Raw genomic sequence first — 23,430 nt, forward strand, 5'->3', positions numbered from 1 at the left:
TGGAGGCTGGTGTAGTGAGCAAAGGTATCCCAGATTGTAAGTCTGCTGCTGAGTTGGCCCCTACCAAAATAGAATAGTTATAGGTAGCGTTAAGATCTTGTCACAGGTATTTTTAGTAAAAGTCTGACAGGGCGTGGGCAATAAACAAAAATTCATGGAAGCCTGCGACTTTAGTTATAGGATTCAGACCCCTACTGGCTGAGTGGGCTGGTGCTTGGGAGATCAACAAACCACAACTTGTAACCACTTCATTAAGTGAAATGACTTAACACTGTTTTGTGAAACTACTGCTCCTCTCTCTCCTCAGGGATGGAAGCTACCCATCCTCTGTAATTAAATTGCTGCCCCAGAAGATACTTTATTCAATTAAATTAATGAGTAATATAGTAATGCTTCTGTTTGTGCCAAAGGTGTGCTTGCTAAGGGCTAGACCTATCTCTCTAATATAGCTACTGGGAGAAATGGGGCCTCATGACGCATCTTAGAGGATAATTCAGTCCCTGAAGCTTTGTGTGTGGGAGCAGTGCTGTTTTCATCTCTTCAGTTAATTCCTAGGAGCATCTGCATTGCCAGCCCAAATTCATCAGCTTTAGAATCTCTGCAGTAACTGACTCTTCTATGGCTGCTGGAAGCAGATGCTTCATCTCTAAACTTAAAAAAAACCCTACATTAATATTAAAATGAGTAAACAGCAGCTGGCCTGGGCTGAGCAGAGCAAAAGTGTTATTCAGAATGAGATGTAGGTGTGAACACAGCCTAGCATGCTATCTGTGCAAGCATGTTGAAGCTGTTCTGAAATGTAAATGTGTCCTAGGTGCCCGCTCGTGTGCTCAGACATATTGATCAGTACTGCAGCTCTGTGGCTAGTTTTAGAAATTGCCCTATTTCAGCTCTGCTGTGCCCTGAGAGGGAAGCCTGCAGGTGGGTAGAGCTGGAATGGGGTTTTGCGTCTCCAAGGGCACGCAGTGGAGATGCGACTAGGGCAGCCACAGTGCAGAGTACAAAGCTGATCTTCGCAGGGTTGAGGAATGGGCTTTATGCCCTATTTTCTTGTAATGGGTTCTGATTACCTGGTATCAATTCACCAAAGCATAAGCACCCCTCTTCCCCCACATCCTAGTACTACTCTGCCTATCGGTCGATGGGCCTTTCTGGGGGCATGGCTCTTCCTCTGCAGATTGCTCAGCGTCCCCACCTCCGCCTGTGACTGCAGGGCCCAGTAACCAGCCCCGCAAGAGCGAGGCTGAGCTGCCCCGGAGCGAGCTATAGCAGGGACGGGCGGGGTGCATGGCCATGTGGTCCTGACTCCCAGCAGCTCCTGTGGGGTGGGGCTGATCCTTGCCACGTAGGCGTGGGGCTGGGGGCAGCTGATGGTGAGTAACATTGTAGAGCTGGTTAGGGCACGGAGAAGGGGTGTGTGGGAGTCTCCAGAAGGCTCCCATCCCAGGGCACCGCTCTTTCCTCTCAGGGCCAGGCTTAGCGTCCGCAGCACACTCCTGACCGCTCCAGCCAATCGAGCTGGGCTCTGCGTTGCCAGGTCGGGTCTCCCTTCCAGGCAGTGCACGCAGTGCACCACGCTTAGCTTCAGTCCCCGGCCTGGCTCTCAGAACCGAGCAAAGGGTCCGAAGTACTTCCGGCGTCGCAACCGTCCCTGTTGCCAGGCATCGCGCCGTTGCCCTCTGACCCCGCGGGCGCCCCGCCCCTCGCTCCCATAGCTACGGAGGGAGGCGGCGGCCATCTTGGCAGAGGTGGCGGGGCGATGAGCGGCTCGAGGCCGAGGGTGGCGGCGCCAGGCCCCGAGAAGAAGCCGCCGCCGCCGGGATCCGGGGGGGTGCTGAGCCGGCTGCGGGGGCGGCGGGGCTCTGGGGACGCGGCGCTGCGGGCGGCCCTGCCCAGCTCAGAAGCGGAGCTGCTGGCGCTGGAGACCGTCCGGCCGGAACACGTCCTGGCGCTGGGCCGGGTCACGGAGAGTGAGTGCTGAGCTGGGGGACCGGGCACCGCGGGGCCGTCCGTGCTGCTACCGCCCCGGGGGACCCCCTGCTCCCCCTCCCTGGCGCCCCCCTGTTAGCCCCGCCCGCGGGCGCCCTGCCCCACGTATCCTCCCCGGGCACCTTCTCCGGCAGAGCCGAGTGTGAGGCCCACGGGGACCTCGTGGCCGTTTCTCTGAGGATCCCTTCCAGGGATCCCACACACTTTGCCTCTCAAAGGCTCCATTATCACCCCTGAGACGCCACACCTTACCCCTCATGGACACTATTATCATCCCCTCAGAAACCCTATACACCGTACCCCCCCAGGCCCCATTATATCCCCTCAGAAACCCTATACACCGTACCCCCCCCAGGCCCCATTATATCCCCTCAGAAACCGTATACACCCTACCCCCCCAGGCCCCATTATATCCCCTCAGAAACCCTATACACCGTACCCCCCCGAGGCCCCATTATATCCCCTCAGAAATCCTATACACCGTACCCCCCCGAGGCCCCATTATATCCCCTCAGAAACCCTATACACCGTACCCCCCCAGGCCCCATTATATCCCCTCAGAAACCCTATACACCGTACCCCCCCGAGGCCCCATTATATCCCCTCAGAAATCCTATACACCGTACCCCCCCGAGGCCCCATTATATCCCCTCAGAAACCCTATACACCGTACCCCCCCAGGCCCCATTATATCCCCTCAGAAACCCTATACACCGTACCCCCCCAGGCCCCATTATATCCCCTCAGAAACCGTATACACCCTACCCCCCCAGGCCCCATTATATCCCCTCAGAAACCCTATACACCGTACCCCCCCAGGCCCCATTATATCCCCTCAGAAACCCTATACACCGTACCCCCCCGAGGCCCCATTATATCCCCTCAGAAACTGTATACACCCTACCCCCCCAGGCCCCATTATATCCCCTCAGAAACCCTATACACCGTACCCCCCCCCAGGCCCCATTATATCCCCTCAGAAACCCTATACACCGTACCCCCCCCCCCCAGGCCCCATTATATCCCCTCAGAAACCCTATACACCGTACCCCCCCGAGGCCACATTATATCCCCTCAGAAACCCTATACACCGTACCCCCCCCAGGCCCCATTATCTGCCCCCGAGGGATCCCATACACCCTACTCCCAGCACCTATTATCGTTCCGCCAGGGATCCCCTATACCAGGGGTGGGCAAACTTTTTGGCCCAAGGACCACATCTGGATATGGAAATTGTATGGCGGGTCATGAATTCTCACAGAAGGAGGGTTGGGGTGTGCAAGGTTGGGGTGTGCAAGGAGGTGAGGGCTTCAGCTGGGGGTACAGGTTCTGGGGTTGGGCTGGGGGTGCAGGAGGGTGCTTGTACCGAGCCTGTACTGACCTGCAGGCTGGTACCGAGGAAGTGATCTCATATAGGCAGTACATTTCAAAGCCACTGCTGAGTAGCTTCAGGCTGGGTCTGAAGGGTTCAGAGGGCAGGAGGGGGAACAGGTCTGGGGTACAGGCTCTGGGCAGCGGTTACCTCAAGCAGCTCCCAAAAGCAGTGACGTGTACCCGCTCCGGCTCCTACACAGAGGCACAGCAAGGCGGCTCTTCGTGCTGCCCTGTCCACAGGTGCTGCCCTTGCAGTTCCCATTGGCCGTGGTGGTGGCAATGGGAGCTGCAGGGGCAGTGTGTGGAGCCGCCTAGCTGCCCCTACGTGTAGGAGGTGGAGGGGAGATATGCTGCTGCTTCTGGGAGCGGCACAGAGCCCTAGCATGACCGGAGTGGGACAAGCCCTAGACCTCGCTCCCCAGCTGGAGCGAGGCAAGCCCCTGTCCGTGCTCCCCAGCTGGAGCTCAAGGGCCAGATTAAAACATCTGAAGTGCCGGATAAGGCCCTGGGCCGTAGTTTGCCCACTCCTGCTGTATACCTTACCCCCCTTGTGGCCCCAGTATCAGTCTCTCTGCAGAACTTGACATCCTCTTCTGAGGACACCAGAAGTAACCTTGCCAGGACACCGAATATTCCTTCTTGTCCAGGACACCTCTTCCCTGGGGACCCTTCCAGAAAAGATCCTAGTATAGACTAGGTGAAAGACCTGCACTGCTTCCTCTCTTAGCAGCCGTACTTGGCTGGGTAGATTAAAAGGTTAAAAGGCAGAAGTCAGGCTCTTGTGACAGATTTCTGCTTTTCCATCTGGGTCCACCTTGGTGCTGAGACATCCAGTCTTTTCTGGTTTAACAGCACCAGCTACATTTGTCCATACAGACAGAAAAGTTGGGGGACAAAATCTATAAGGGTCTGGAATACTGAGACTGTATTGGTCCATAGTGATCCAGATTTTTCTGTGAAGTTGAACATGCGTGCCCATGTAGATGTTACATTTTTGGTTTTAGGTCCCAAATTGGCTAGATCCATCAAAGTTTTGTTTTATTTGCCTCTCTAGGATGAATATCCCTGAAGCCCTGAGACTGCTTGTCATTCTTGTTCAGTCTACTCCTTGAGTTTGTTGGTCTTTCACTTTTCAGTAGTTTTGATGCAGCAGGAGCCGAACTCTTGTTCCCTTTTGCAATCTGTCCTGTTGGCTTTTTTGCAGGAGTGATGCTGCTTAGGTGGTGCTTGTGTTAAACTATGGCATACTGAATAGTCTCATTTTCCCTCTTTGATTGGATTAGCTCACTCAGTATATACAGCTGCGCAGTAGTAGTAATTTATAGTAGTTATACAATATGTACATATGAGTAGTAGTAACTTGTCTCAGTCAGCACTGAGTCCAAATGCTGAACCGTATTGTACTGTTTGGTTAGCCAAACTGGCAACTTGCTTTTTGGTTTCCTTGCTGTTTGCCCCCTTCAGCTCTCCCAGAAGCTTCTGGGAAATATCCCTAAACGTTCTAAGGTGCTTGGGCTCAGTTAATGTAGCTGAAGGCCTTTTGATACCTGAGAGGAGAACCTTTGAAGCATATGGGTTATGTGGCCCATATTTTCTTCTCCTGATCTGGACTGTCATGAGCAAAAGATCTCCCTAATATGTTTCTCTCTCTTGTAGATTATTTATGCAAACCTGAGGACAACATCTACAATATTGATTTCACCAGATTCAAGATCCGGGACCTGGAGACAGGGACAGTGCTGTTTGAAATTGCCAAGCCTTCTGCTTCAGGTAGAACCTGCTGACAGTGGGAAAAGGGCTAGATATTATGGGATCTGGTGGGATCCAGGGAAGGGGTCATGCAGGCCAAACATCAAGATCTTTCACTATGCATAGTGTATTGAGTTCACCTGTATCATCCCTTAGGATTCCTGCAGGACTGAGAGCTTCTCTGCCTGCGAATATTCTAGTTACTGTGTAAAAAAAGAATGTGAAGTGAATATGGTAATAGCGAGAGGTGTTTTGGAGACTGAAATCCTCTTTCCATGGGATTGGTACAGCACAGAGCTTCATCCATACTTCTCTGTAAATGTGCCTCAACCCTGACAATGAAGACCAGCTGTAGGGGTGAGAGGGGAGTTCTTTCCCTGTGATCCTTTCAGACCTGAAATTGCCAGCAGTTGGGGCAACTCTAATAGTGTGTGTTATACTACTGACACATGGTTGTTAGGAATTGATCTCATGTAGGCAGTACATTTCAAAGCCACTGCAGGCTGCTACTTGTTTTCCATTTCTGAGCTCTGTGGGATGTGAATACCATGCTTATTGATCCCTTTACCTCCTCGGCTCAGCAAGGTTGTTACAGATAGTGCCCAGTGTTTGGGGGACTTGAATGCCCCATAGATGTGGTGCTGCTGTTGTGGTCTGATATGGTTTGATTTTTTTTCCCCTGAACACTAGATCGAGATTTATCAAATTCCATAGTTAAGCCCCACCAAAAGTCCCTTTATGTGTAAGTAGCCAAAGGAAGACTGAAGTGCAGATCCTGGAGGTAAAAAGCTAGTTGTCATGTAACTATGTACTTCCATAGTTGATTCCTGGATATGCATCTTTGTGAGCAGGGTCTTTTGGTCCATGTAATCAGTTGTGAACGTTTGCTATGAAACTGTTCTCTGTTAACTTCTTAATGCCCGTAGTATATCAAAGAACAGATGTTGCAGTGCTGGGTGTCTGAGCAGTGTCTTTTATGGTTTCTGTACACCATCCACAAGACATCAGCATGTTACTCCTAGAACATCAGAAGATTAACCCTGAGTTGGTAAATTCTTCTAGAGCAAGATGATGATGATGATGAGGACAGTGGAGAAGTGGACACCAGTGCAGGCCGCTTTGTTCGCTATCAGTTCACCCCAGCATTTCTCCGTCTCCGGACAGTCGGTGCAACGTGAGTAAAAGCTCATACAAAGAGGGGGGAGTAAGACCTCCGGGGAACTTTAGGTACCAACCCTGTCAATTCATAGGTGAACTTAACAATGGACTAGTGAGACCAAGTTCATAATACAAATGAAAAAGAAGCTAATAGTGACAGGGAAGATTTCAAGATCTGCCTCTGTTTAGCACTGATATCAGCCCTATTGTTAGGTTCTGCGTAACTGCAAGTCTGAGGCTCTCTGCCTCTCCCATTCTGAAGTGAGCTAGGTGGTCTCATGAAGTGTATTTCTCCTGCCCTATGCCTGCAGAGTGGAGTTTACAGTGGGAGACAAGCCAGTGTCAAACTTCCGAATGATTGAGAGACATTACTTCCGGGATCGCTTACTGAAGAACTTTGACTTTGATTTTGGCTTCTGCATCCCCAGCAGCAGGAACACATGTGAACACATCTATGAGTTCCCCCAGCTCTCAGAGGACCTCAGTAGGTATCCTTCCTCCCTCACTGAACTGCTGCTGTGTTCAAATGCTCTCTCTCCCTGAGATGATAGATGGTCATGTGGTGGGACAGGGAACTAGGAACAGGTAGATCTGGGTTCAGTTTCTGGCTCTGCTGATGACTCACTGTGTAGTCTTAAGCAAGTTGCCTTCATATGCTGTGTGGTTGAGGTTTGGTGTTTTCTTTTATCGGCAGCTGGTGACCTCAGAGTCACAGTGGCTTTTGCACATAATGCCTCAATATATAGTCCAAGAGGTAACCCTGGTGACTTGGAGAGAATATTCCCTTAAAGGCCAAAGACACACATTCATAGCACCCACTGTTTGGGATTTGAGCCCTCCAACGGCAGACTGGGATAGTTTCTTTTCTGGGAGCCTGTGGAGAGCCATCTGTGATGGTAAGCTGAGAGTATTCCCAGTGTGGTTTTATTACAAGATGGGCTATGCCACTGAGGGACAGACTGGACAGCGACAGTTGAATACTCTCTGCCACTCTCTGGGCATGTCTGGCAGATGGAGGGTGAGCTGAGTTTGTATGTGACTTGAGTACACAAGCTGGGCTGTGCAAGTGACATTAGTTTTTCCACTTACTCCACACCAGACAGGTCTTAGAGGAGGAATGTATTTGTTCAGTGCTGCTGTACTTTGGCCTGACACAGGTTCCAGAATATCTGTGTGAAATTGAGCCACCCTCTTCCAGTTTGCTTTGACAGCCTGGAGACCTGCATTCTTTGGATAGGCTGAACAGATGGGCCAGTGCAGAGCTCCTGAGGCTCTCACAGTTACACCAGTTTGCTTCTCTTACCTCTCCTTAGGTGCAGAGCTTCAAAGTGACCAAGGGTTTTTTTACCAAGTGCTTGTTTTCCTCTGACACTGCACTGCCCCTTGGGGTGTGCCAGACACAATACTCATGAGTGTAACTGACCTTTCTGTCCCGCAGTCCGCCTGATGGTTGAACACCCCTATGAGACCCGTTCAGACAGCTTCTACTTTGTGGACAACAAGCTGATCATGCACAACAAGGCTGACTATGCCTACAACGGGGGACAATAACCATTGCGTTCATGTCCACTGGACGCTGTGCTATCCCTAACCATTCCAGGTGTGCAGGAAGAGAGGAGTGCTGCTGTCTCATGCACCAGGGCCTCTTGCTGAACCTTTCCTTCACCCATGGACTCAAAACATGAAGCAAGAAGGCTGAGGTGGCAGTTTGTGACAGTAAAGGAAATCTCCCTGCAACACTCCCCTCCCTTGCATTCTTACGTACCTTGCCTCTGGCTTTCTCTCTGTTTCTGATGGTACCTTGTTTAGGTTTCAGATCAGGGACTCTAAGGCTCTGCTAGCAGATTATTGATGTTATGGTTTTTGTTGTTAGGTTACACCCTGTGACACCCAGTGGGCAAACTGCCCCCTGTCCAGAGAGCTCAGCTGATGTGTGGGCAAGCTATTTCTCCATACGAGAATCTGCTTTCTCCAAGTAGCTAGTGGAGCCTGAAAAGCAGATATCCTCCTTACTGCATAGTGGTTCAGCCTGTGTGAATGAGTGAGACTGGATCCCAGTTTGCACCCCCCTCCCCATCCCTCAAGGGGAGAGTTACAAGACGGGATGAATCTAGCTTTAAATGGTGCAGGAATCTTCCTTCTGCTTCCAGGGACTGGGGAACGTTACAAGTATATCTTGCAAGGGATTTGAATTGAGGTGCAGGATGTTTGAAAAGAGAGATTACACTAAATTGGCCATTCAATCAACCTGCCAGACTCCCTACTCCTTGAGCTGTTGTTAGGAAATAATTGGATTATGATTGGGGCTCAGCTTTAGGGCTGAGGTTAATCTTGCCACCTTCATCATTTCCCCTGCATCTATGTGAGAGAATTTTCTGCTCAAGCTGCACTGTGGGGGTATGGGGTCTGTCCATTTAGCTCTTTCTTTGGTGGTTGGGGGAGAACCTGGAGAGTTACCTGAATAACATTCTGCTTAGCAGGCAGATCTTCCTAGGCTTCAGTCTTTTTATATATATTTTAAACCCATGCAACACATCAGAGGTATTATAGTAAGAAGCAATGGTGTTACCAGCTCGTCTACTTTGTGTTGCTTGGGCCAGTGCTTAGGGTTGTGCTAGTATTAAACTGGGCCCTAAATGGTGCCCAGACCAGGACATTCAGGCACTGTTGGGAGGTGGCTGCTTGTGGTGATCCAACAGAAAGAAATGACATGATTTTATCCTTAAACCATGTGGATTTGGGCCTCTGCCAGTGTTTTGCCTGTTTGGTTGGATCATTTATATTTATGACTTCTTCTGTGGAGATAATTACTAGAGCTATTAGAGCAGCCAAACCAAAGTGTATGTTTCAGACCTGTGTAGCACCTGGCATTGAAGATGGGAAGAAATATTTGTGTCAGGCAGTGACACAATGTGTGTCCCTGGCAGTGAGGCTGGGGTCTAGCTCTCTGCCACGCAAATGTGCACTAATGAACTGCTTAGCTGGGTGTCATATTGGATGTCCTGATCCACTGATACCCTGCCATTCATTCTCACTCCAGCCCTATTGCTGATCAGGCCTGCCTCTTGTGTCTAACAGCTTGGCCTTATCTATGCTCGACAAATTGATCAGCGCCAGTATCATTTGTTCCCCCTCAAACAGTGGAAATGCACCTCGTGGCCACACGCACGCTGGCTACAGTTGGTTACCAGTCATGCTAGGTAATGCCCAAAGTAGACTCTGCTTTGTCAGGCGTAAATATTGATTGAATCACAATTGTAGGAATGTGGATGTTACAACCTAGGTCTTGTTAATATTTACACAGTAAAAGAAAGCCATTGTTCCGTTTGTGTGGCAGGAGATGAATAGTGTTAGCACTAGCACAGAGGATCAACTAGCTACAAGGCAACAGGTGAGAACAAATGTGGGATAAGGATCATGAAAGAACCTTTAGTTATAGGCGAGGGTGTTAATTATGAATGATACCACAAATGCCTTTTTTGTTTTGGAGAGGGCATTAATTGTGAGCCACCACAACAAATACCTTGGGAGCATGAATAGGATAAAGGTGACCAGGGTCAAGGTGGGTGTGTGTGGCTGTGGTGTGAGAAAGCTGGGAGGTAAAGAACAGTTCTCCTGCCATTTATCCATCGACTTCTCCAGGGATGTGCATATAATCCTATTTGATTGTTAGTTCAGAATCAGTAGAGCTGGTGTATCTTAAGAAAGGTCTCTAGTTCTCCTTTTGCTGGGGCTGTTTCCAGAGCTCCTTGCACTGTGCCATGGTGATACTGAGAGATCCTTTCTCACACAAGTACACCATACTACTTTTGAGAGGACACAATTGCCCCAGAGAAGTGCTTTCTGCCCTGATGTGTTCCAGGATGCTCAAGAGAGGAATGTCTAAGGAGATAACTAGTTATTCCCAAGGAGCTGATGGGAAATCTAGCTGAACTTGTGTGTAGTATAAATCCAGGTGCCTTTAAATATGACTTTTGTCTAATTCTCTGTTTAAAGCAACTACTTCTTGCTTGTTCTTATGAATGTGATGGTCTGTATTTGTTCCAAGTGTAATGGATAATGAGGTAGTCAGAAGGGATGTATCATCACCTGAGCCAGCAACAGGGAATATTCTGTACACAAAAATCCCAACATGAATAAGATGTATTATCAAATCTTTAAATAGTATTTAGTGTAGGTAGGAGGATTTGGCAGTGGTTGGGTGCCATGTAGGTGCTGTTTTGCAGAGTACATCTGCCTAGCATGAGTATACTCCTTTAAATGTGGGACTGGGTATTAGCTGCTGAAGAAGAGTCCATTCCAATCTGCAGTGGTCATCTTGAGCATCCAGAGGTCAGGGCAGAGGAAAGGACTGGTGCTCTGGGTGTCTCATGTGTGAATGTGTTATCTCCTTAGCAATAAGAAAGGGAAAACTGAAGATCATAACAGGTACTTCCCAGTTGGAAAAGAGAGGTGCTGCCAGTTGCGTTGGTGTTCCAGATTTAAAAGGCGAGCCCCAGAAAGACATGCTGAGAAAAAAGCTCAGATAAGTGGGCAACACTATCCTGGGAGTTAGTCAGGCAGAGGAAGTTATGGATACCAAGCAGAATCCAGTGTTCCCTTCTCCTGGATGCTGTTAGCTTCTCCATTTAGAAGAGGGTCTGTAGAGTACTTCCCTGCCCTTGGTAAACATGATTAGCAGAGAACCTTTTCACCTTCAGTCTGCATCCTTTGTTGCTAGGTACAAGCTCCTCAAACCAGGGAGGAATTGAATGGGAATCTCCACGCATTCTTCCCCCTCCCCCTTCAAATGGACTGTCCATTTCGACATGGTATATGTGTATACAGAGCTGGTGCTAACGGAATGAGGCAGACATTTCTATAGTGTTGGCTAAGGAGTTAGTGGCTGGGAGATCAGTGTGAGACTGGCCTCCCTTTGTTAGTATACACTAGGCTGGAAAGAAAGTGGGGAGTTAAGCTTATACTGTAAGTAAAAGGGCCAAAAATGTAAACAGAAACTAACTCCATAAAGTATTTGTCCTCTTGGGACCAGTCTGAAGCATTCTCAAGGTGAGTGCTTCAGGCCCATGTGCTGTGTAAGAGAGGAGAGGAAACTTCCTGCACAACTGTTCCATGCGTGACTGAAGATTTTGTATTGCACCTGGTGTGATACGGTCACGTAGTGTTACATGACCAGGTATCGCTGTCTCTGTTCTCTCCCTTAGTTATGAACTGTCTTCCTTTGTGTATTTCCTTATGGTTTTAAGTGCTTCTCATCAGAGAGGCAGGAAGCCTCTTCCCATTGCAGCTTCTCTCGGCTGGGATTTCCATTCTGCTTCTCTAGTCAAGGTCCAGGAATAATGGGCAAAACGTTTGAAAGCAGGATATGTTAGTGGAAATGAATCAGGAAGGTGATGAATAATTTTTGTGATAAGTGGTGGAGCAGCAAGATGAGTTTGGTCAAGTAGTGTGGTAATTCCACTTCCAGGTTCTGTACTTCATTAAATCCAATGTTTGTCTTCTGAACCACTGTCTTGTCACATCAAGCTTTGGGCTTTGTGATGCCCTCCTAATGCAGGGCTCTTCACATAATAGCCCACATCCACCCTTCCACATGCACAGATGACTGCTGTCTAACAATGTGCGACTTGAGTACCCGATGTAATTCCTGGGAGTCATAAAACATTGCCCACTCCCTCTGGCTTAATGGTGAGGACAAAGCTAAGGGACAGCTGGCGCTGTCTAATAAGCAATTCCTCTTCATCTGTCAAAGAAGATGCAAGCTCTAGCAAATATCATGGTCATCTATATTGACTTCTGATTTTTTTGTGTTTTTGTTACTGAGGTACATTTATAGGCATATTATGTGTGGGCTTTGGGCTGGTGGCAAGTTGCAAATGCATCTCTGTGCCCCAAAGCTTTGGCACTCCTATCAGAGCCGTTGTGATAGGACATGGGTAGCGTTACACCTTCATATAACCAGTTTGGCAGAGGGGAAATATAACCCAGCATCCATACTTTCTTCATTCTGTGAATCAAATATTTAAACAAGCCCAGTATTTGCTTGTATTTGGGACTGGCTCTCTGCTTCACAATGCCGTTTACCCTGGGAGCCCTCCAGGTCTTGGTCCATATTGTCTCCATATCACCCGTGTCTGTCCCTTTAGATCCAAGAATGATCCTTGGGTGCTGCAGGTTCCCCTTAGTTTACAAAGGACAGTAGCAGTTCAGTGGAGATTTAACAGAAATATATTTTTTCCTTTGTAAAGATATTTTTCACAGAGAATGCAAGAAGCATCAATGAAGTTGCTTGTGATATTTCCCTCCTCTGCTGTCCTTCTACCTTGGATCCTCATTCCACTGTGTCTTGTCATGTCTCTCCTTGTCCAGAGTAAACTAGGCGACTTATTTGTATAAAATGTTATTTTGTCCCAAGCAATAGTAATAAACCAGGATTTTCACAAGAATGGGACTGAGTAATTTCTTGGCTTACTCACATTACACCAGCTCTCAGCACAAGGTAGCCCTGGAGTTCAGACTCACATTAGACCAGTGGTTCTCAAACTTTTTGAATTGGCAACCCCTTTCACACACCAAGCCTCTCAGTGTGACCTGCACTTATAAATTAAAAATGGGGGTATGAAATTTAACAAGGGCACAGACAGTCAGCCCCATGCCTGGTGGGGTGATAGCTTGAGGTAATAACCTCGTGACCCCCTAAGGGGTTGCGATTCATCCATTAAACTCTTAAAACACAGTACTTCACTTCTAGCTTTGGACCTACTCTGGGCAACAGTGGAAACATATATATGTTTCACTTTGAATCTGTAGGGCAGATTTATAACCGGCAAGAAAGCTGAGACTATGGCTTCTACTCTCCAATGGTCCTCTTAAAGCGGGGGCTCCCCCCTTAGCTACCCGTTGCAGGTTTTGTTTCACTCGCGCTTGGCCAGGCAAAGTTACAAGGGATCGCTGGTCAAAGAGGTGCAACCGCCTCTGCATAAAATAAGGCAAGTGGCTTAGCGGCTCCCCACAGCGCAGAGCCGCGAGCGAAGAGGCCACAGCGGTAGGTTTAGCGTCTAGCCCGGGCTACACGCTGTTTCTAGCCCGTTGTGGTCACGGCCCTTAGCGGGGGCAGGGCAAAGGGCGGGTCACGGCGGCCCCAGGGGTTGAGCTGCTCTGCGCTCCGCGTGGCCGGCCCCTAGTGACCATGGCAGCCCTGGCCCGGCCTTGGTGCAAGCGCCGCGGGGGCAGGTGCGGGCAAAGCACGAGCGCTGCGCTGGCCCCCGCCCCCGCCCCCGCCCAGCGTGTCTCGCCAGCCCCTTGCCCAGCACAAGCCGCTGCGGCCCCGGCCCCGGCCCCGCCCCCCAGAACAGAGGAGCGCGGAGACTGGCCCCTCGTGCGCCCGGCTCCGCCCAGGACCCAGGGAAGCGGCTCATGCATATTAATGACGCGGAGGCGAGCCTATCTGGCGCGCCTTGGGGCGCAGGCGCAGCGGGCTGGGGCCCAGCATGGCGGCCACACTCCTCGCGCGGGGCGGCAGCGCTGCGGCCCGAGGTCGGGAGGGGCGGGCGTTGGGGGCAGAGCGCGGGAAGGGGCCGGGATGCCTGGCCCGCGCGGGGGGGGCCTGGAGAGCCGGGCCCGGGGCAGTGGCGCGCGCTGCTCGCCTCAGTCACCGTTCCGCCAGTGGGAGCGGAGCCAGCGGCGGCTTCCCCCGCAGCGGCCCGGCCCCGCCCGGCTGCTTCCCGGGGGGCCGGGCCCCGGAACAGGCGGGGGGAGGGGTTCACTTGCCCCGTCCTGGTTGCCGGCGCTGCCAGTTGGCGCCGAGCCCGGAGCCCCGCCGCCCCTGACCAGCCCGGTCGCTACCAGGCGCTGGGCCCGTGAGAAGGGGCAGGAGCCGGCTGCTGTGGGTGGGACGAGGCTCAGGCCCCCTTCACCTCCCCCCGACGCGCTGTACTTCACCTGTGGCGGGACTGGTAGGGCCCCTCGCCGTGGTATCTGGGCGTCTAGCAACCTTTCACCTGCTGAGCCTCACGACCCCTGGGACAGACGGAGAGGAGGGGATGCGACTGATTTGCCCAAAGTTAACCGGAAGGGCTGGAACCTGGGTCTCCAGCGTCCCAGGCCAGTATGGAACTGCTGGACCATTATTCCTTTCTGCTTGGACTTCCTGGCTCTAGGGGCATGGCAGTAAGGGCTCCCCTTCACCTCCTCCCCTTACTTTCCAGCCCTGACCTTTGGGTGCTTGCGACAGCTGCACACAGTGTACCAGACAGTGGAGTTACCAGAGACCCACCAGATGCTGTGCCGGACGTGCCGGGACTTTGCCGAGAAGGAACTGGTTCCTGTTGCTGCTCAGCTAGATAAGGAGCACCGCTTTCCTGATGAACAGGTGAGTGAGCTCATTTGTGTAAGGGTTGGGATGATGGTGTGCAAATCTGGTCGACCCCATCTAAAAAAGATATATTAGAATCGGAAAAGGTACAGAAAAGGGCAACAAAAATGATTATGGGCATGGAACAGCTTCCATATGAGGCAAGATTAATAAGACTGGGACTTTTCAGCTTGGAAGAGAGACAACTAAGGGGAGATATGATAGAGGTCTCTAAAATCATCACTGGTGTGGAGAAAGTAAATAAGGAAGTATCATAGAATCATAGAATATCAGGGTTGGAAGGGACCCCAGAAGGTCATCTAGTCCAACCCCCTGCTTGAAGCAGGACCAGTTCCCAGTTAAATCATCCCAGCCAGGGCTTTGTCAAGCCTGACCTTAAAAACCTCTAAGGAAGGAGATTCTACCACCTCCCTAGGTAACGCATTCCAGTGTTTCACCACCCTCTTCGTGAAAAAGTTTTTCCTAATATCCAATCTAAACCTCCCCCACTGCCACAAGTGTTATTTACTCTCTCATAATCCAAGAACTATGGGTCACCAAATGAAATGAATAGGCAGCAGGTTTAAAAGCAAACAAAAGGAAGTATTTTTGATTGTTTTGATTGCGGGGGGAGGGATAGCTCAGTGGTTTGAGCATTGGCCTGCTAAACCCAGGGTTGTGAGTCCAATCCTTGAGGGGGCCATTTAGGGATCTGGGGCAAAAATTGGGGATTGGTCCTGCTTTGAGCAGGGGGTTGGACTAGATGACCTCCTGAGGTCCTTTCCAACCCTGATATTCTATGATTTTCTCACACAATGCACAGTCAACCTTTTCAACTCTTTGGCAGAGGATGTTGTGAAGGCCAAGACTACAACAGGCTTCAAAAAAGAGTTAGATAAGTTCATGGAGGATAGGTCATCAATGGCTTTTACCAAGGATGGGCAAGGACGGTGTCCTTAGCCTCTGTTTGCCAGAAGGTGGGAATGGGCGACAAAGGATGGATCACTTGATACCAGTTCTGTTCGTTCCCTCTGAAGCACCTGGCATTGGCCAATGTCAGAAGACAGGATATTAGGCTAGATGGACCTTTGGTCTGACCTGGTATTGCCATTCTTATAACTGTGTCCCAGCCTCACCAATACATGGCCTGACCTCTACATGCCTCCCTATAGATACAGGTGGCCCAGCCCTGAGCTCAGCACAAAATATGTTCAGTTTAAATCTGGATCATGCATGTCAGATGCTGCCTCGTGCATCACACTGAGTATGCTGTTCTCTAGCTCCGTTGTGTCATGGTATCTCTGTATGTGACCACTGCACAAATCAGCCTGATAAACCAAAGCTTCAGAGTTATACACAAGTGATTCCGTCAGTACATTCAGACGTTATATTGTACTACCTGTAGGACACACTGTTTACCTTAAAACCATAAATTTTGCCAGCCATTGTGCATGTTAATTGCCCTTCTGTGTCTTCCTCTCTGGACTTTGGTACCATTGAGTTTTCTCTTCTCTCCCAGCGACTTTCCCCAGGGCTGCTGTAGTTAATACAGCATGTGACGCATCTGACTTGGAAAATCAATAAAACACTAAAGAGGAGACCGGTCACACATTGCAGCAAAATAGTGTATCACAATAAAACGTCCATGTATTGAGCATAGTTCAGCTCATGAAATGAATGAAAACTAACAAGAGAATCATCTTGCCATGGAGAAGCTGCACATTTCATTTCTTGACCATTAGAAGCAGGAAGGGATTGTTTGAGGTTCCAGTGTACCAGTGTCTAGACGTTTCACTTTTGTGAAAAGAGCTCCGCCATCTCTTGTTGCAGTACCAATGCAGTTGGATGGCTTAAAACAATAACTAGATTGTTAACGATCAAACATGCTGTCCTAGAAAGCAAAATATTATTGCCGTAGCCCACAGGCTTCAAATTGAGTGTACACAAATAAAAGGCAAATTTTTTCTCCCCAGTTTGAGCCACTGGTCACCCTAACATGTCAGACTCGAAGAAAATAAAACGAGTATCCTCCCCTGGTTTACTGATCACCCTTGAGGTTCTTACAAGTGAAAAGATGTTGACTCTAATGTATTTCCCCCCACTGATGCTATTAACATTTTCTATTTCATTCTATGGCATTACATATAAAATTAGTCAGTGTCATTTGTTCATGATCACTTTATAGTCTTCCTTTCTGGATTTCATATAATGGCTCAGAGCCACAATATTTTGGAGGCAAATACAGGCAAGGGGAACTTTTTTATTTAAAAATTCAAAAACAGTTTTTATGGGAATAAACAGAAGGTCCTGGCTAGATTTCAAATAGTTTAATTCTTACAATAGCTAAATGTTAGGCCAGAGTACCTGGCAATGTCATAAAATACAAGATCAATCCTGTTGTTAAACCATGACAGTTGCTCAGCAATGTACAAGATACATACACAATTATTGCCCAAAGAGGTTAAGATTGAGAAGGCAGAACATGTTGGGTACCCCAGAGTGGGGAATATCTTGAATCGTGTTAGTACTAATTAACTTCTTTTAAAGATAACCTCAGTGTGACAACTAAAATTGCTTTCCTGTGAAGTAAAAGCCTTTTTCTTAAGTACCTTTAGGATGCAGTATAAATAGAGTGAAAGATTTAAAGGTATAGTTGCAAGGACTGGATCTGCTAGATTTCTCCTCAATCACCTCTATACAGTGTAATGAACAGAGCTTTGATGGGGCGTGTGAGAATAACCTAACATTATGGTTCAGAGTGATTCTAAGTTAAAACAGGGCTAGTCTTTGCCTCATGTGGCAATAAGCATAGTCAACCTCAGGTAACATGCCCTTAATCAGTAAGGGCTGCATCAGTTCTGAGCATCTATAATTCCTATTGAAGTCACTGTGAGCTGTGGCTGCTCAGCAACTGTTGAGATCAGTCCCCAACTAAATCAAAAGCAGGTGTGTCCTTTGTGTACGCTTTATAGCACATCTGTGTATGCAGGAGCTGACCCAGTAAAGAACGTGCTACTGTTACTAGCTGATCCTTGCATGTCTGGTATGTGCATAGGTGCCTCCGATACTCTGGAGTGAAGAAGTGGTTGTTTCTGTTGCTTGTGGTCAGGTGAATGAACAGAAACACATCTGGAATGTGCATGTGCTCAAGTGCACCTATGAGGCTGGGGCTGTGTGTTGCTGTACGTATGTACTTGCGGGTTTGCCAGGGCATCACTGATGTAGAGACTCTCTGGCCTGGTCTACGCTGCAGTGTTTTGTCAACAAAAGTTATGCCACTTTAATTAAAGTACTTTAATTAAACTGCGGTTGTATGTCCACACTATGCTCCTTATGTCAGCAGAATGCATCCACACTACCAGCTCTTGCATCTACACAGAGAGCAGTGCACTATGGGTAGCTATCCCACTCTGCAACTGGCCGCACTGCGCTTTGGGAAAGGTTTGCAATGCTTCATGGGGCAGGTACAGCATCACATGATGCAGGTTTCTCAATCCTGTTGTTCCATGGGCATTGTACCAGATTGCCAGCCACTTTTCAACTGAAGTGTTTTTTTTGCGGGGGAGTGCGTGCGTGTGTGTGTGTTGGGGGAGAGACAGAAATGGAGTGTGTGTTGGGGGAGAGTGTCTTGGCATGCTGTCTCTAAGTTCAGACAACAGCCTGAACAACCAATCCTGGGGAAGGGGGACACCCTCCCCCCACACACATCAGCCCCCAACTCTGCACAGCAGTCTCCCCTCTTTCCCCCACCCCTCCCAGCAACCTGATTTGCCTGCCTGCGGTTCTGTGATTCGCTCCGAGTTCTCCCACAGCTGCCTCAGCAGCTCTGAGAGCTCTCCAGGCTGAGGAATGTCAAAGCTTCCTGGAGTTTTGAAAGGGGAGGTGTGCATGCCTGCAGGGCAGCTGAGTTCAAAACACTGCACAGAGTGGTCATAGCAGGCATTGTGGGATACTGGGGGAGGCCAGTTATATTAATGTAACGAACGGCAGCATCTACACTGGCTCTTTGTTGACAAAACTTCTGCACAAAAAGCCCTATGTCTCTCGTCGAGGTGGTTTTATTTTGTCACCAAAAGTGGCATTGCAGTGTGTACACCTCCACTGTTTTGCAATCAAAAGCTGCCTTTTGCTAACAAAACTCTGCAGTATAGACAAGGCCTCTCACTTGTCCATTTCTCCTTGTCTAGGTGAAGAAGATGGGTGCCCTTGGCTTGCTGGCCATGGATGTGCCAGAGGAGTATAAAGGCGCAGGACTCGATTACCTGGCTTATTCCATCGCTGTTGAAGAGATCAGCAGGGGCTGTGCATCCACGGGTGTCATCATGAGTGTCAATAATGTAAGACCCTCCCACTGTCTAGGAAATGGGGTGTGTGGAACCAGTCCTAGCAGCCAGGGGTTACTCTGCCAGTTGAGTAGCGTGAATCTCAGTGCTGATGGGCAATGGCATCTGCCTTTGCTGAGCCTGGAGGGTGGGTCCTGGTCATGATGGTGCTGGACTTTTGGGAGTTGTTGGTTCACTTTTTCTTGCAGAGTGAATTAACATGACTTCTGTCTTCTTGAAGTCTCTGTATTTAGGTCCAATACTGAAATTTGGTTCTGAAGAGCAGAAGCATCAGTGGATTGCTCCCTTCACCAGTGGAGACAAAATAGGGTGCTTTGCCCTCAGTGAACCAGGTAACATGGATGTTAATGTTCCTGGGCTGATGGCAGAGAATGATTTCCGCTTGTAAACTTCCTTCTTTGTAACGTCAGCCAGGGAGCAGAACTGTAATGGGTATGGGAGCTTGGAGTGAGAGAAGCCTCTGAGGGGATGGCATTTCCACTCCTAGTTTATTGTGGCTCTGTGAGGACAGAGGGGAGATGGAGCTGCCCCCAGTAAAGCATGTGCCACTGTTATTAGATGTGCCGTAATTGGCTAGTGTGAGGGGGAGGGGCAATTCTGGAGCCCCAGGCCCAATCCCCTGGGGTGCAGAAGTTATTGGTTCTGTTGCCTTTGGTTATGAGTGAGCAGGAATACTTTGGTTTTGTTTTGCATGGTGCCTTGTTCAGGAAATGGCAGTGATGCCGGAGCTGCTTCCACAGTGGCACGGCTAGACGGCAATGAATGGGTCCTGAATGGCACCAAAGCCTGGATCACCAATGCCTGGGATGCCTCTGCTGTCGTGGTGTTTGCCACTACAGACAAATCCCAAAAACACAAGGTGAGCTCAGTGGATTAAAGCCTTCCATGCAGTTCTTGGAAGTAGCATGTGGAGCACACATCATGGGGTTGTGAAGTGTGGCGCACTTGGTAAAAGGCTCCATAAGATTACATTGGACTGTGGAGTCAAAGTGAAGAGCTGGGAGAAGCCTGTGTCCCCTCAGAAGGGGGGTGGCTGTGTGGGATGCAGTGCTGCCAGAGGGGGTGTAGATGGATGGTCTATCCCATGGGGCTCTGAGTTCATCTGAGACACACTGGAGCAGAGCTTATTGCAGGGAGGAGTATTTCATTCCCCCTTAATGCCCTTAATCAGTAATTCCCCCTCTGATCCATCACTTTTCTTCTTTCCCACTCCCTTCCCATGGCCAGTTGGATGGGTGGGTGAGTTGGGATTAGCCTCGTGCTTCCTAGGAGAGCTCTGCCCAGCTGCATTATGAGAGGTTGGAGGCAATTCTAAGATCCTGCATCTGATTCCAGGGCATTAGTGCATTCCTGGTTCCTATGCCAACAGCTGGACTCTCGCTGGGGAAGAAAGAAGACAAACTAGGAATCCGAGCCTCTTCCACAGCCAATCTGATATTTGAGGACTGCCGGATCCCCAAGGCCAATCTGCTGGGGCAGCAGGGGATGGGCTTCAAAATTGCTATGGTGAGAGCCAGCTAGATTTGTGGGAAGACAGGGTTGGTGCAGGACTATATCCATATAAACTGTTGTTCAGCCAATGGTGTGTGTAGTGACCCCTTCTTGGCAATTGAGGAGCACCACTGGTAGGTCTTGCCTTTGTGGAGCTTATCTGGCAATCCTCAGGTGTAGGAGTATGAGCAGATATGAAGCAGAGGTCCCTTCCAACTCTGAGATTCTATGAGAGGGAGAGCCTCCCCTCTCACCATCTCACCCTACATTTGCTGATCTGCCTGTGGGGAAACACACAAGGCCTTTTGGATGCTTCTCTTTAATTCCCTCTGTGGAGGAGAGGCAGAAATTCATACCTTGCTGATGCAGAGAGGATACCTTCTGGAGTTCATCCAGATATAGATTAGATTAGATCTTATTTGGGGAGCATGTGTGACTTCTGAGGAACTGAAATCTTGGCACAACAATGAAGATAATGCCTGAGGAACAGTATGTGCAGTGTAGCAGGACTTCTGAACTTCTGGGAGCACTGATTTAGCTCCAAGCGGGGTTGGCATAACAACTAAAGATTGACTCCTACAGTCCATGAGCTAGACTCATTCCCAGGCTGTCTTAAAAGTCAAAAATTGGGAGGGCTTGGGGAGCACCTGTCATCAGTACCTTGATTTAGGTAGGTCTCTGCCTCCATCATCCTTCCTTCCATTCCCAGACTTGTCTCAGCGCAAGGGAATTTTAGGACACATTATTCTGGAATTAAGTTTCAAATACACCTGAGATCGATGTGGAGGTTTCTGCTGGGACCCCTTCTTATAAAGAGGCCTCTTTATGGGGTGGGGTTAGCAATGTTCATTTACAGAAGATGTTGCAGTGTTGCAAACTGCTGCTTTTTTGAGTGAAATTCTGCCTGGTTGAACAAGGAAGGCGCAACACTGACATGAAATGCAATGCTGGAATTGTTCCAAGAAAATTCAGTTAATTGGGGGTTATAAAGATGCCAGTACCTTGCTGGGGTGTGTGTGAGAGACCTAGCACAAAACTGCGCCTCCCTGAACAGGCCTCTAACTAGTTACCCACTTCAGTACATGCAAGGGAAGGAAAGCTTGTGTTGCACTTCAGAGTAAGGGAGCGAGCTGTCTCTTGAGAGAGTCTTGGGCCAAGACTCTCTCAAGTGAGTAGTGATTTGTTTTTTGGCATTTTATGTTTGATGGCTTAAAGGAGCCTGATGTTCGGAACTTTGCACTTTCTGAAAATTGGGTCCCTCTAAGATGTGTCAAATTGGGCACCCAAAATCACTTGTCCTTTTTGGAAATTTTAGCCACAGTGTTCACTCCAGAAAGAGACAAAAACTAGAGCTGCTTATAGAAGTAGGGGGAACAAAGATACAAAACTAGATTTATTTTGTGTCTAATTTCTCTTTACTTCCCCCCCGTTCCTCTCTGTCATGCTTTCTCCCCTTCTGATCTCAGTATCTATCTGGGATGTACTAAATATACTGAGGATTTTTATTTTCATACATTGTGGGATTGTCCAGGGGGTGCCAACATGACTGCAGATTGCTAGCTCATACAGGTATATTCACCCTTCAGCCCACGGTGTGACTGGCATTACAGATGTGTAACTATTGTGTGTGTCTCAGCAAACCTTGGATTCGGGCAGGATTGGGATTGCCTCGCAGGCTCTTGGAATAGCTCAAGGAGCGCTGGACTGTGCTGTGGATTATGCTGAGAAGAGGCTGGCCTTTGGTTCACCCATTTCTAAGCTTCAGGCTATTCAGGTATGGGTTAATAGAGTCCTCTGTCTGGTGACAGTAATTGAGTGTTTTGATAAGAAGAGTACTGCTGTATTAGTACAGTAGCTGGTCTGATCTGGGGAAGGTAATGCACCTTGAACTCTGGACACCATGTGTGCAGGCAACTTAGATTTACACCTGCCTCCATGCACAGGTCTGGTTCAGTGGCTTGGGCACTTCCCTGTTACTATGGGGGGATGCTTTGGGTTTCTGTGAGGTTTGTCAACACATGTGCAGTGTGAAGCAAATGAGTTCTGCTCTCACATGTTTGTCTGTTGCAGTTCAAGCTGGCAGACATGGCACTGGCGCTGGAGAGTGCTCGCCTGCTGACCTGGAGAGCAGCCATGTTGAAGGACAATGGGAAACCCTACACAAAGGTAGTTCCTGCTTTCTGTAATCTGCTGTTGATATAGCAATGAGAGGGATATGCATAGAATCTTAACTCAGTAGGGTTTATCTGGTCCAGCCCCTAGCCACCATGAGATCTCTCCTATGGTTTATCTTCCAGCGTTTAGTGCCCTCTGTTAGTCTTTTTCTGAGATTAACTAAACATTACATGGCATCCCCCTTGCCTAAGTCAATCAGGGGGAAGGCCAGGTCATAGGATTCCCTGCAAAGTGAATTTACCACCAGTGAAAGGTGTAGTGTGATAACCTTGGCAACTGAGATCCTCTGTCCACAAAGCAAAGTGAGCATAAGCACTATTCCCTCCTGAGACTGGCCCTTATTATTGGATCTGGGACCTGCATCCGGTTACCTTCTCCAGAACTCCCAAAAAACCAATGTTTATTAAAAAAAAAATCTTGCACCTGTCACAAATGCTACATTGTGGAAGAGCTTAAATTAATATAAAGGGGTGATTCAGTAGGTGACTTGGAAGGGTCACCACATCAAGGAGTTGCTCTAGTTATACCTTGGATCACCTAAAATGCTGAGGTCTTGATAGTCTCCAGCTCATTCTTTAATTTCACAAATTGACCCTGGCTCCCCATCTCAGTCCTGTGAGTAACCGCAGAGCTTCATGTCCCAGGCACGCAGAAACTCAGTATCTCTGTGCTGTGCATGGGAGATGGTATTGCAGCATATGTAGACATACCTGAGCTAGCACTGATATAGTTACATCAAAGCTAGCTTGCATAGCAGCAGCATGGATGGTCCAGGGTGTACCCAGGGCTAGCCCATGC

The 23,430-nt window shown here is 49.0% G+C and overlaps 1 protein-coding gene across 2 annotated transcripts in view; it reads left to right on the forward strand.

Moving 5' to 3' along the window:
* The first annotated feature begins 1,738 nt into the window (after nucleotides 1-1,738).
* The window catches only part of ACADS (acyl-CoA dehydrogenase short chain), a 28,959-nt gene continuing 7,267 nt past the window's right edge, over nucleotides 1,739-23,430 (forward strand). Inside the window, exons 1-11 of one of the 2 annotated variants that reach the window (XM_084648660.1) lie at nucleotides 1,739-1,970; nucleotides 5,020-5,133; nucleotides 6,175-6,286; nucleotides 6,582-6,754; nucleotides 14,478-14,641; nucleotides 18,811-18,960; nucleotides 19,187-19,298; nucleotides 19,674-19,825; nucleotides 20,302-20,472; nucleotides 22,094-22,231; nucleotides 22,528-22,623. In XM_084648660.1, the coding sequence (XP_084504786.1) occupies nucleotides 1,760-1,970; nucleotides 5,020-5,133; nucleotides 6,175-6,286; nucleotides 6,582-6,754; nucleotides 14,478-14,641; nucleotides 18,811-18,960; nucleotides 19,187-19,298; nucleotides 19,674-19,825; nucleotides 20,302-20,472; nucleotides 22,094-22,231; nucleotides 22,528-22,623 (1,593 nt within the window). In that variant the 5' untranslated portion in view covers nucleotides 1,739-1,759. Of the gene's footprint in view, nucleotides 1,971-5,019; nucleotides 5,134-6,174; nucleotides 6,287-6,581; nucleotides 6,755-13,729; nucleotides 13,807-14,477; nucleotides 14,642-18,810; nucleotides 18,961-19,186; nucleotides 19,299-19,673; nucleotides 19,826-20,301; nucleotides 20,473-22,093; nucleotides 22,232-22,527; nucleotides 22,624-23,430 lie in introns of those variants that run through there. The other variant, XM_084648659.1, reaches the window with a different exon arrangement.

This window comes from Lepidochelys olivacea (genome assembly GCF_965140295.1).
Source record: "Lepidochelys olivacea isolate rLepOli2 genome assembly, chromosome: 15".
In the NCBI taxonomy this organism is placed as follows: Eukaryota; Metazoa; Chordata; order Testudines; family Cheloniidae; genus Lepidochelys; species Lepidochelys olivacea.